At 36.8% G+C, this 14,158-nt stretch overlaps 1 protein-coding gene across 1 annotated transcript; it reads left to right on the top strand.

Moving 5' to 3' along the window:
* Positions 1 to 635: 635 nt before the first annotated feature.
* On the top strand, positions 636 to 12,063 carry LOC137065019 (ankyrin repeat and SOCS box protein 15-like). The gene is made up of 8 exons (XM_067436588.1): positions 636 to 651; positions 3,884 to 4,012; positions 5,283 to 5,498; positions 5,594 to 5,839; positions 5,922 to 6,093; positions 8,240 to 8,807; positions 11,373 to 11,526; positions 11,756 to 12,063. The coding sequence occupies exons 1-8, from the start codon at positions 636 to 638 to the stop codon at positions 11,905 to 11,907; spliced, it is 1,653 nt and encodes a 550-aa protein (XP_067292689.1). The 3' UTR covers positions 11,908 to 12,063.
* The last annotated feature ends 2,095 nt before the right edge of the window (positions 12,064 to 14,158 follow it).

Here is a 14,158-nt window from a genome sequence, read left to right as displayed (position 1 = left end):
AATAAAACAGTGATAAAGTACTACTAACATGAAAAACAAGATGCCCGCGTGGTGCATGGGGACAAAATCATTTGTAACCCGTTTTGGAAACATTGAACCGAATTACCGTCCGAATGAATCGTTTCACTGAACTGATTCAAGCTTAATGTCATATGATCCTCATCCTGCCCATGGCGTGCCTAGTAATGTCTTCTGAAATAATGAACAACTGACAATGTTTCAGTGTGCAGATTAGATTAGGGGATTTGGGGGGGATTTAAATAAGTAATAGTGGAAAAAAGTGAATAAACTCGTGTCACTTCCCAAAAAAATACTTTATCCAGATGTGTGTTGCCTATGTGACTACAATAGAAACAGACTGTACCTAATGGCATGGCATTTGTTGCATGGCATTTCATTGGCAATGAAAGAAGGTCATGCTTGAATATAAAAGCTCATATCACTTGGAACAAGAAACATTACCTTGATAAATCTAGTCACATAGGTAAGCCTGCAGCTATTTAATGAAAAGTTTGTTTGCAAATGCAATTAATTTGATTGTATTCTGCTCTGATTAGCTCCAACATTCATTGATGCTCTTATGTTATGGCCTCTGATTAATGGGACACATATTCTAGATATGTTTTGTTGGACGAATGAAGATGAATACAGGTATGTATGTATTTTATTGTATAAACAACATGCGTTGAAGGAAACTGAATAGTTAAGGGGTTAGTTCAACCCAGAATTAAGTCATTAGAGCTTCATTCATCTTCAGAACACAATTGAAGATATTTTTGATGAAATCCGAGAGCTCTCTGACCCCTCCATAGACAGCAATTTGAAATTTTCAAGGCCCAGAAAGGTAGTAAAGACATTGTTAAAATTGTCCATGTGACTATACTGGTTCAATCTTAATTTTATTAAGAGACGAGAAGACTTTTTTGTGCACAAAAAACCCAACAAAATAACTTTATTAAACAATTCCTCTAGCCTGTGTCACCTTTACGCTGTTGATGTAGTGTAAACAGTGCAGCGCTTCCAGAACGCTGGCGTACAAGGATGCGCTGCACTGTTTACACTACATCAACAGTGTGAGTCTGACACAGGCTAGAAGAAATTGTTGAATTAAGTCATTATTTTCTCCTTTCTTTTTGCGCACAAAAATATTCTTGTCGCTTTATAAAATTAAGGTTGAACCACTGTAGTCACATGGATGATTTTAGCAACGTCTTTACAACCTTTCTGGGCATTGAAAGTGTTAATTGGAGGGGTCAGAGAGTTCTTGGATTTCATCAAAAAATATATCAATTTGTGTTCCAAAGATGAACAAAGGTCTTAGGGTTTGAAGTGACGTAAGGGTGGGTAATTAATGAGAGTATGTTATAGTAAAACACTCTCTCTCAGAACATTAATATTGTTTTCTTGAAGCTCGGCCAGTGATGAGAATATGAAACTGCTGTCAGCAATCGAAACAGGTAATGGATTATTGCCTTCAAATATTTTATTTGTTATATCAACATAAAAATTAAAAGATACTTGAGTTTCCTCAAATTGCCACACTAGTAGAACCCACTTGAGGACCTCAGGACCCTTCTGAAGGTGCCACAGATATCCTAATCCTGGGTTATCAAATCCTGGTCAGCATGTCCTGCAGAGTTTATATCCAGCTTGTCCCATCTTTCCTGTCTGGAAAATTCTAGTAATCTTGAAGGCTGTGGCTGCATCTAAAAGATGAAAAAAATCTGCACTGGCAGCATATGGAGGTCGAAAGGCAAGAAGGCACGTCCGAATCTAATGATTGTGTGTAGTAAGAAACCTTCATCTGATCAATTTTTGAAGGCAATGTCCTGTGCATTCAATTTTGTGATAGTTGAACTAAAAAAATAAACAACAAGCAATTGGTGGTCAGCTTGTTTTTGACCAATGCAATTTATCGCCAGAAATTAGTATTGCTGTAAATAAATATCCGCTTGGATATCACCAAAGTTCTTTTGTTGTAGATCATTAGACCAAGGGTATAGAGGTAACAATTCAGCTGCATAAGCTTTTGGATGCAGCGCTGAATTACCTTGGTTTTAATGCGTTTAATTAGGGCTGGAGCAAAACTCTACAGGACAGCAGCCCTCCAGAAGCAGGAATGCGCACCCCATCCTATTGTGTATTGAAGATAATTCTATATATTCCTGTCTCAAAAAATTAGCATATAATGACAAGGTTCTCTAAACGAGCTATTAACCTAATCATCTGAATCAACTAATTAACTCTAAACACCTGCAAAAGATTCCTGAGTCTTTTAAAAACTCCCAGCCTAGTTCATTACTCAAAACCGCAATCATGGGTAAGACTGCCGACCTGACTGCTGTCCAGAAGGCCATCATTGACACCCTCAAGCGAGAGGGTAAGACACAGAAAGAAATTTCTGAACGAATAGGCTGTTCCCAGAGTGCTTTATCAAGGCACCTCAGTGGGAAGTCAGTGGGATGGAAAAAGTGTGGCAAAAAACGCTGCACAACGAGAAGAGGTGACCGGACTCTGAGGAAGATTGTGGAGAAGGACCGATTCCAGACCTTGGGGGACCTGCGGAAGCAGTGGACTGAGTCTGGAGTAGAAACATCCAGAGCCACTGTGCACAGGCGTGTGCAGGAAATGGGCTACAGGTGCCGCATTCCCCAGGTCAAGCCACTTTTGGGTTACAGAGAAGCAGCACTGGACTGTTTCTCAGTAGTCCAAAGTACTTTTTTCAGATAAAAGCAAATTTTGCATGTCATTCGGAAATCAAGGTGCCAGAGTCTGGAGGAAGACTGGGGAGAAGGAAATGTCAAAATACCTGAAGTCCAGTGTCAAGTACCCACAGTCAGTGATGGTCTGGGGTGCGATGTCAGCTGCTGGTGTTGGTCCACTGTGTTTTATCAAGGGCAGGGTCAATACAGCTAGCTATCAGGAGATTTTGGAGCACTTCATGCTTCCATCTGCTGAAAAGCGTTATGGAGATGAAGATTTGGTTTTTCAGCATGACCTGACACCTGCTCACAGTGCCAAAACCACTGGTAAATGGTTTACTGACCATGGGATTACTGTGCTCAATTGGCCTGCCAACTCTCCTGACCTGAACCCCATAGAGAATCTGTGGGATATTGTGAAGAGAAAGTTGAGAGACGCAAGACCCAACACTCTGGATGAGCTTAAGGCCGCTATCGAAGCATCCTGGGCCTCCATAACACCTCAGCAGTGCCACAGGCTGATCGCCTCCATGCCACGCCGCATTGAAGCAGTCATTTCTGCAAAAGGATTCCCGGCCAAGTATTGAGTGCATAACTGAACATAATTATTTGAAGGTTGACTTTTTTTGTATTAAAAACACTTTTCTTTTATTGGTTTTCATGAGCTGTATGCCAAAATCATCAGTATTAAAACAATAAAAGACCTGAAATATTTCAGTTGGTGTGCAATGAATCTAAAATATATGAAAGTTAAATTTGTATCATTACATTATGGAAAATAATGAACTTTATCACAATATGCTAATTTTTTGAGAAGGACCTTTATGTATATCTAGTCCTGAGCAGCTGCAGATCACGATAGGCTCTCTGTCAATGCCTGTATCTGCATAAGCTTAAATACATTTTTTTTTTAAAGTCTTCCCCATATGAATGTGTTATGATTCCTGAAAGTTCTTGCAGGAACTTGAGGTTTTTTAAATAAGGGGGCCAAGAGGTTCTCAAGAGAGTTTCACCAATCACCAATCCCTAAAATGGGTTATATTTTAATTTCTACAATGATTTTTCCAAATTGACATACAGAAATTTAGATTGATCAAGCTGATACTGTACATATAATAAAGGAAACCTTGTTATGGAACAAGGCCAATGCGCCTATAATCTCTATGTATCCTGATCATAAGGTGATACTGCAGTCATCCATGAGCTCTGGCGATTTCCTTCAGCCTTTAGGGAAGTGGACAGTAGAGGACTTCTTCCACTCCACAGAGCCGCCATGCATCCATCAGGAAAAGTACTAGAGGCAGTTCTGGGTGAGTCCTGGAAATGGATGGACAATTCTGATAGAAATTGAAGGGTTGGATAAGTTGCCGGAAAATGAGACTGTGTCTGACATAAAGGCTACGTTCACATATTGACAGTTTTTGGGACTGCCAACCGCATTTACTAACAGATGTGAATTTCGAAATGTCCCGTTCACACAAAAAACTTTATAGTATAGTATAGTTTATTAGTATAAACTTGCAATGGAAGTCAAGCCTGTATTATCATACCAGTAACCATAGCTAAAGTGACTAAAGTAATATCAAAGATAGTGAGGTCCAGAAAATTGATAAGTCCTGTCACTTTTGACAAGCAAAATTGACAAGTCCACTTTTGACAAGTTCATCCGTCAAATCTTTATTAACCAACAGTAACTTAAGTCTGGGTGTGGAGTTATGGGAGCCGCTCCGGTGCAGAATAGTAACTGGGTATAAAACCTTTAGATGGCACAGCTTGTATCACCGTCGCTGTAAGTCACCAAAAGCAAAACCACACATAAAAACCCTGCAACACACGGTAGACGCCAATATTAGCATTGCATCTTTTTGCATACAATCAAATGGTTACTTGGCTAAGAGGCCTATCGAATACTAGACACGGGTCTGTGCATTTCTCTCGGAACTCTAAGGCCTTGTTTACATCGGGTATTAAGATGCGTTTTGGTCAATCGGATCACAAGTGGGGATGCTAAATATAGATGTAAATGGGGTCTAGAACGTTTTGAGGTTGTCCAATTTGGACCACTTCCAGAGGTAGATTGCTTTCGCTCATGTGGTCGAATGTCGCCACAAAAGGCCACTACTCTCCGCCTACTGACCTAATGAGTCACATTATGGGAAGACGGGATTTAAAATTTTCCGGCTGAAGACCCAATTTTGGTTTGAAGACAAAATACGTACCAAGCACAATGTTCTTACCATACCTGATTTCTAACACACACTCAGTGTTTGGCGTGGTTTTGCTTCTATCAGTGTTTAAATGAAAGCTGATGCTCTTTGTATTTTTTCCCATCATCTCAGTGTGTGTTCATATGTACATTGCACAAGCTTATTTTGTCCATTAGATCCAAAGATCTAAAAGAAAAAACAAAAGACGTATTAAAACACCAGGTGTAAACGGGTAAGTGTCGTCTATTTGTGATCCGATCGAACAAAGTGCTTTCTAATACCAGTTGTAAACAGGGCCAAAGAAGTGACAGACAACTAGTTATCCAGTTCAGTGTCTTTTTACACAGCAAGGGTTTTATGAGAATGCAGTTATGAATCCTGAAAATTTACGGGTGTGAATTTTCCACTCAATTTTCCATTCAATCCACAGTCTCCAGCCAGCTTGACATAGAGGAAAAAGGTTGGAATGGAGAGACCGCCTTGACTTTAGCCATTCAATCTGGACTGGAGGAGAACGTCAGGATCCTTCTGGAACATGGAGCACTACCACACAACTTCAACAGCAAAACAGAGTCTCCACTTCTGCTGGGTGAAGCACAACTTCACTGTTGATTAGTTGCCTTGTTAATGATCCCAGCTTGTACTTTCAAGAATAACTATAAGTCTTTTTTTATTTTGTCCAAGCGGTAAGAGTCTGGTCTTATCCAATGGTGTACGCTCTCACCACACATGGAGCTGTAGTAGATCAGGTGTGTTCAAAGAGGTGGACCGCACTGCATGAAGCAGCACGAGTGGGCTGCACTGACATCTTACTGCTACTGCTGAGACGAGGTGGCCAAGTATCAGTGAGGGATGTTCATGGAGTGACTCCGTTGAGCGTAGCAGCAGAGTACGGCAATCTAGAAGTCCTTCAAGTGCTCATTGAAATAGGTAAGAACTTTAGATCACGCAAATGAGACCAATATTAACCACAGTATGTTTTAACCAGTTTAAATCCATCCATCTTGACAAGGAGCCGATGTCAATGCACAGTCCTTAAAGGGTGAAAGTGTGTTGATGGATGCAGCTGGTTCTGGAAACCCAGACTGTGTGAACCTTCTGCTGGAAAATGGAGCCTCACCAAACGTGGCCAGTTTTACCAGGCATCTTCCTATACATCGTGCAGCCTTCGAGGGCCACTACCTGTAAGTCTACAATCATTTGAATTAGTTAAACACTTAAATACATTAACATGAAGGTAGTTGGGTCTTTCTTCAACTATTGACACTTTTGGTCCTGTGGAAAGACCAACAATGTCTAACATCAGTCGAGAATTCATTTTTTTTATTTCTATTAATTTATACATTCTCAACACAGTGGCATTTCTAACAAGCCTGACAAGCCAGACCCACATCAAGATGTTTGGTCTGGAAACTCACCATAGACAGGGCTCAATCTGTCTTTCAAACTCCCTCTGCACGCAAATGGATAGCGCTACAACCAACCAGAGCAATGTGAAGCGGAGCTAGTTGACAGATTAAACTTTCGCCGTATCCGGTCGGCAGAAACTCCGAACACATCTTCCTTTCTTAAAGGCTTAGTTCACCCAAAAATGAAATTGATGTCATTAATGACTCACCCTAATGCCGTTCCACACCCGTAAGACTTCCGTTCATCTTTGGAACACAGTTTAAGATATTTTATATTTAGTGCGACAGCGTATCCAAGTGTATGCACACTATACTGTCCATGTCCAGAAAGGGAATAAAAACATTTTTGAGAACAAAAAAAAACGTATTGATTCATGATTCGGATCGCGTGCCAAACTGCTGAAATCATGTGACTTTGGTGATCCGAATCCTGAATCAATCCGCTGATTCATAACCATTTGAATCTTTATTTGAGGTTTGAAAACAAATGCGGAAGAGGAGACAATGCTGAATAAAGTCGTAGTTTTTGTTATTTTTTGACCAAAATGTATTTTTGATGCTTCAAGAGATTCTAATTAACCAACTGATGTCACATATGGACTACTGTGATGATGTTTTTATTCCCTTTCTGGACATGGACAGTATAGTGTGCATACACTTGGATAGGCTCTCGGACTAAATATAAAATATCTTAAACTGTGTTCCAAAAGATGAACTGAGGTCTTACGGGTGAAACAACATTAGGGTGAGTCATTTTTACATAAATTAAATTTTTGGGTGAACTAACCCTTTAAGAATGATTTCAGTGCCGTTCTTTGTTCTTCTCAAAGAAAATTTTAATTCCAAGTCTTCCAGAGTTCATTTGAAAAACTGCCGTTCGCCGGCTTCTTTGTTTACAAGAAGCTCGCTTAACCTCTGCAACTCAGCTGTCATTATGTTAAGCCCGCCCACCGACTCTATTCACCATGTGATTGGCCTGACCAGAGTTTGTTTTTTCCAGCTCGCAAGTCTATGGAGAGTTGCTAGACGACACTCGCTGCAAATAGGGTGCGTCTAGATTTCTAGGCGAGTTTCTTACACATCTCAGATTATATTTAAACAGGCTATTTTTACAGCTAGCATTTTATGTATTATAAATACACACAATTTAACAATATTTTTACACTTTCTACAAAAATGTACATAAATTGGTTTACAAATTTATTAAATTTGTTTGGAAATAATGCACAAAAATATTATTTTGTGATATATACCTTTTTTTCATCTTATTTCCCCCTTTTAGTTATATTTTGCACATCATTTCTCATTTTTCACGATTGTTTGGTAAAGTAAAAATAATAATAATAATAATAATAAAAAAAAAAAACTTTATTAGGAGAAGAAATTATAGCTGTGATGGACAATTTTGGAGCCCCTAATGGGACATGGTGAAAAACAAACATTAGATGGGAGGAAAACTTAAATTTCAAATGAAGTAGATTTTTCTCCCACTTCATTTTATTGCCATAAAATGCGAGTGAACGTTTCCTCATCTTTAATCCATCACCATGTCACTAGGGGCTCTGCAGGAAAAAGAATGCTGTAATTTCTGAAAATTATATGTAAATAAATAAATGTTCATCTTTGGGAATATATATATATATATAAATAATCCAAAATATAATGATGGATTTTCAAAGTTTACGATTGAAAGTCTCAGAGTAAAACTAATCTATATAAAAAGGCATTGGGGAGAGAGGGGGGGGATCTTCATTTAAAAACAACAACAACATAAAACTAATGTATTGTTTTAATAAAAATCGAACCCAGAATATGAAAAAAGTTCTTGAAGTTGAAGAAACCCCCATTTAGAGTCAAAAGTAAAAAGTAAACTTTACAGTCATGAACTTACTTACCTGCATCATACCAATTCTATTTACAGTGTGCTAAAAATACTGCTATCAGTGACAAGCAAGAGAGCTATTATTGAGTCTGGCCAGAGTCCGATACACTCAGCTGCAGATGGAGGTCATGAGCAGTGCCTGCGACTCCTGATTGACAGAGGTTTTGATGTCAACACTTTACTCAACCTAACCATCTCTGACAACTACAATGACATGCGTAGGAGCGCCCTTTACTTTGCCGTCTCAAATGGAGATGTGACTTGCATCGAGATGCTGTTGAATGCAGGAGCCAAACCTGACCTGGATCCCTTGCACTGCCTCCTAGTGGCGGTGAGAGCTGGGAGGTACGAGATTGTCAAGATGCTCCTGGCCAAGCAGGCGGATGTGAACTGTTACTTCACAGTGATCAGTGACACAGTGTTTCCCACATCTCTACAGTACTGCCTGAAGGATGAGAAGATGATGAGATTACTTCTTAATAATGGATATAATGTAGACAAATGTTTCCATTGTCACCATGATTTCCATTTCAACATGGGGGTTCCTTGGAGGGACATACATGCACATAGATCATGTTGTGTATGTGATGGAGAACACAAAACATCAGTGAGTTTTGGATCTGCTTATAGACTAAACACTTCAGTAACAACATTTTAGGGAACAGTTCTGTTCCAAAGCCTACACCGAAAATAAGCGCCCTCCGAACTTATTCCAAATAGTAGCATTATTATGATACCTTGTTTTGGCCAAATCCTAATAAAGCATCATAAGGAAAATCCCAGAATGCAATGAAAAAAACAAAATCTATGATGGCAGAATCTTTAGAAATATACTCGTTTTTATTCAATATTGATAAATGTATAGGGGAAAAAAAAGTTAATTTAATTTTGACTATTTCTCCTAATACTTTGTGCTACATATTTGTTGTGCTTATGCGGTTGTTAAGGCTGATGTCACGTGGCAGCACTTCCGGATCCAAACGCTCTATCTTATACCACAAGAAAAACTACAAAAGGTGCTAATATACACACACACAATGTGGTGTAATACTACAAAAAAAGCTATAATCATAACCTTTTTCTCCACACCAATATTCCAGATGGCCAGACAGTGATTCATCTTTTTTAAATCGCTAAAATAATGTATGTGACGCTGTGAGCACAGAGACTGTTGAGCAGACTGTAAGTATTTCAAATGTTAAACTTTTTTAAACGTTTGATGTTTAATATGAATAAATAGCGCTCATAAACGGGCGTCGATGGCCTTCTCAAGTGAAACGAGTTGAGGCTTGGACCCAGAAGCGGCGTTCCTTACGTCACGACTTAACAAGCGGATTAGTGTATTAAAGCATTATCTTAGCAGCATGCTAACATTAAAACAAGCTCTAATGTTCTTTCTCCTATCGGCAGTTAAAGCACCCCATCAGTTTGCGGTCGCCGTCACTCTAGCTGCCTAAAACAACACTTCTCACTGAAAATTTGTAACTTTTGGTATCTAATCACCAGTGTTGTGAAAAGTTACTTTTGAAAAGTAATCCATTACAATACTACGTTTCTCCCTAAAAGCCAGAAACACACTGCAAAGTTCTTTTCCATTCTTTGCTAAGGGGTGAAAAGTTAGTTTTGGCAAGCCATTTCTAACTCTCAAAACAAACTTCACTTTGGCCTGATTTTGTTTTTAATGATGCTTCACCAGTTCGTTCTTTGATTTCATTTTAAGTATATCTGACTGGGCATTACTTGGTTACTTTTTATGGAGAGTAATGCATTACCTACCTTAAGCATACTTTTTCTTATGTAAGCTGGCTGTAGCTCGCCCTGTCTCTTTACGACAAATATAACAATCACTGAAGCTACACTGTAAAAAATGTTCATGCAATAAGTTATAAAAACTTAAAATTTAATATTAGAATAAGTAATAATGTTATTTTAACTTAAAAATTTAAGTCAAGCACAAACACAGACAAAGTTTCGTAAACTTTAGTTTTATATTTAAGATCTCTCAACACATTTTAAGGTGCAACAACTTATTTTTTTCCAGAGATAACTTAAATATCCAAATAAACAAAAGTTAACGAACCTTAAAGGGTTACTTCACCACTTTTTCAGGGAAATAGGGGAAACGTGGAGGTGTTTGGTCACTTCTAACTTGATCTCTGTTTGGTACCATAGTGAATGAACTGGGCTTAGTGGGCTAAGCTAAATGCTATCAGATCATCACTGCGCGTCAGAGAGATTAAGTGCACACACTTAGACGAGAGAGGTATGTATCAACTTGTTTTAGTTAAGGGAATAACATAGTTTAATATGAAAAAGCGGTGAAGTATCCCTTTAACATTTTAAGTCAAACACAAACAATTTAAGTTGAAACAACACATTATTACTTATTTTATTACTAGATTTATTTATTTATTAATACTTAACAAAAGGGTTTAATTTGTTAGATAAGTTAATGCATTAGGTATCACAAAATAACAAATAATAAAAAAAAACTTATGACATTAATTAATCTAGACTTATATGAATTTCTACATGTTAAAGATATTTAAAGGGATAGTTCACCCAAAAATATAAATTACCTCATGATTTACCCTCAAGCCATCCTAGGTATATATGACTTTCTTCATTCAGATGAATACAATCAGTTATATATATTTAAAAAAATCCCCTGGCTCTTCCAAGCATTATAATGGCAGTGAATGGAAGATATTTATGATTTTTAAATTTATTTTTGGACTTCAAATTTTGGGCTGCCATTATAATGCTTGGAAGAATCAGGCTTTTTTTTTTTATATATAACTGATTATATCAGAATATTCGTCTGAAAGAAGAATGTCATACATGTACACCTAGGATGGCTTGAGGGTGAGTAAATCATGGGGCAATTTTAATTTCTGGGTAAACTATCCCTTTAAAGTTGTATAAATTAAACTTAGTTCCTGCATTATGAACAAATATGAATTAACAAAAAGCATATATTATAATAGGTTCATGTTTATTTATAAATATGCTGTAATAATTTTGTTCAGTTTATGATACCCAATTTGTTAACTAACTGAACCTAGTGTAAAGTGTTATCATTCATTTTAAAATACTAAATTGTTAATATTATTACATTAGTGCTACATGGGAGACAAAACTTCACTTGTTTCTGTTGCCTTTTACATCGCAGTTCTGTGACTTCTTAAGTTTGTGCTGCCTGGTCGATCTGTCTGGACGAGTGGTACTGATCCTGCTGGACTATGTCAACGACGTCCCCATCTGCTCACATCTTAGATGTATCCTGGAGAAACAAAAGGAGTGGGCAGAGATATGCACCATCTTGAGTGAGTTCACCGGGTTCACATTTAATCATTTATTTGTTCCGCCGGATCTTTCTTGACATAATGGAAGTCGTATTCTATCAAATAAAGAAACTTAAACTTACAGCTCATAGTCCCAAAATGAACAAATGCATGTGAGAAGATAATACCAGTTATATCACTTTTCTAGCAACAGATCAATAGCTGTCTAGTCTCTGTGAATGCAGACTAATAGCTTTTGAATTTGTTTCAGACAACCCACGATCCCTGAAGCACCTCTGTCGTCTGGAAATCAGAAAACACATGACCGTTAAAAGACTCCGTAATACCATTATAATGGATTCCTTTCCACCTCCAATTAGAAATTACCTTCTGTACAAGGAACATGATCTGACCGAAATATGATATATTGGGGATGTGTGTCACGGTTTACTTTATTTTGCTATATTCACTTACATAAAATTAATTAGTGTACTGCACCCACTAGTAAAACATTATATCTGGTGTATGAATCATTTTTGGTTTGACTGTATATAAATGATTAATTGATGTTAACTGAAGTGTTCCCCCATATTAACTATTTGAAAATCAAGTCCCTCCACATTGAGTCATCTATGGATTTTGTTTTAAAACACAAATAGTATTTTATAATGTTAATTGTATTCATGCAACATGGTGTATCCTAAAATGATTTTGCAACTGTCTGGGATGTAAAAAATAAATGTATTTTCACTCATACGTCAGTGCCAGGGACTTTATTAGCCCCTCCGGAGCCGTGTGGATTACTTTTATAATGGGTGGATGTACTTTTTTGGGGCTTAAAATTTCGGGCTGCCTTTCACTGCCATTAAAGCTTGGATTAGCCAAGACATTTTTAATATAACAAATACTGATTGCATTCGTCTGAAAGAAGAAAGTCATATATACCTAGGATGACTTGAGGGTGAGTAAATCATGGGGTTAGTTTCATCTTTGGAATTGTAAATGAATTATGAACGAACATGAATTAACAAATAGCATCTTTATAAATAAACATGAAATGTTGCTCATACATCAATGTCAGTGTATTATCATCAAGCATATTGTGCTCTCATTTATTCTTTTTTTTTCTTTGTTTGTTTCAGCTTGATTCTTCTTCTATAGGCCTTTTTATCCACATCACTGTCCATCATCCTACTCTTTCCATTTTTGTCCTCTAATTTTTCTATAGCACTCTCCATTTTATAAACCATAGAGTCATAAATCACCAAAGTTGTAATTTCACAGGGCTATTGGTTTGCAAACATCTTCACGCGGTAACACTTTAGAATACTGATCCATCATTAATGAATTACTACACAAGAACAAATGAGTAATGCAAAAGTATCACTCAAAGAACTACTATTAACTAACAAGAATATCTGATTAATGAATTAATAGGTAATAGTGCTCAGTTGAATATGGTACTTCACTATTAGCTAATCAAAAATGATTATTTTTTCATAACTCCCAGAGGACTACTAAAAACTACTAAATACAGGTTCATAATTAATGTGAATAATGCAGAATATAAATAACTAGTAATTCCCATAGAAGCAACACGAAAGTCATTAACTTCCAAAACATTACAAAATCGTCAAAAGTTTACAATGACTTCAGTTATTACTACTAGAGTTATGTTTTTCACTTTAGAATAGTTGTTCCTTCTGAAGGATTTAATAAAACCTCAGTCATTACTACACTGCAACTTTAAAAAGTAAGTAGCCAGCTGGTTGCCTTAAATTTATATTTCAATAACCTCAAAATTTTGAGTTGATACAATGAATGAAATTGGTTTAATAAATAGAAACTTAAAATATTATTGAATCTGAACCACATAAATTTTTTTGATAAATCATGAAAATAGCACAATTTGGCATGTTTCACTGTCATAAATAAAACACACAATTACACAATATGCTTAAATCTTTTAATAATATTTGAAAGGTTGTCAATTCTCAAAAATGCTCATTGAATTAACTCAATTTTTTTATTTCAATGAACTCAAAATTAAGGCAACCAGGTTACTTATTTTGTAAAAATTTTTTTTTACAGTGTATTGGGTTACCATGGTAGTGTAGTCGGTCACTTTAGAATTAATTATACATTATTCATTTCTCTCATTAATTATGAACCAGTGTCCAGTCCTAGTAATCCTCTGTAAGTTATGAAAAAAGTGACTATTAGCTAAACAGTAATTACTAACACATTTGCCCAAGCAGTATTACTTACTCATTTATTAATCAGTTTCTTGTTAGTTGTTAATACTGCATTACTCACTTTTTCCTGTGTAGTTATTCATTAATGATGAATCAGTATTCTAAAGTGTTAGCCTTATGCTGTTAATTTGTAAACTCTGATCAATATTTATGGTCACATTCATAGTTATTCTTTCATAACACAACCTCATAAAGTCTCGTTTATATTCATTCCTTTTGAGCATGCAGACTGACAACTAACACATTGCCCAAGACCTGTTAAAGATTAAACAATAAGACAATTGAAGCATTTTTTCCAAGGTTTCTTCGAGCCACTGTACAAGACTTTCCAAGATTCCTTCTCTAGTTATTCATTAAACACATGGTGGTTACAATACAGTGACTCTGGGATTTCCCCAGCTGCAAAGTTATGCCTGCAC

This window comes from Pseudorasbora parva, chromosome 25 (genome assembly GCF_024679245.1).
Source record: "Pseudorasbora parva isolate DD20220531a chromosome 25, ASM2467924v1, whole genome shotgun sequence".
Classification (NCBI taxonomy): domain Eukaryota; kingdom Metazoa; phylum Chordata; class Actinopteri; order Cypriniformes; family Gobionidae; genus Pseudorasbora; species Pseudorasbora parva.
The sequence above is the reverse complement of the archived record's forward strand: the minus strand, read 5'-3'. Positions and strand labels throughout refer to the sequence as shown.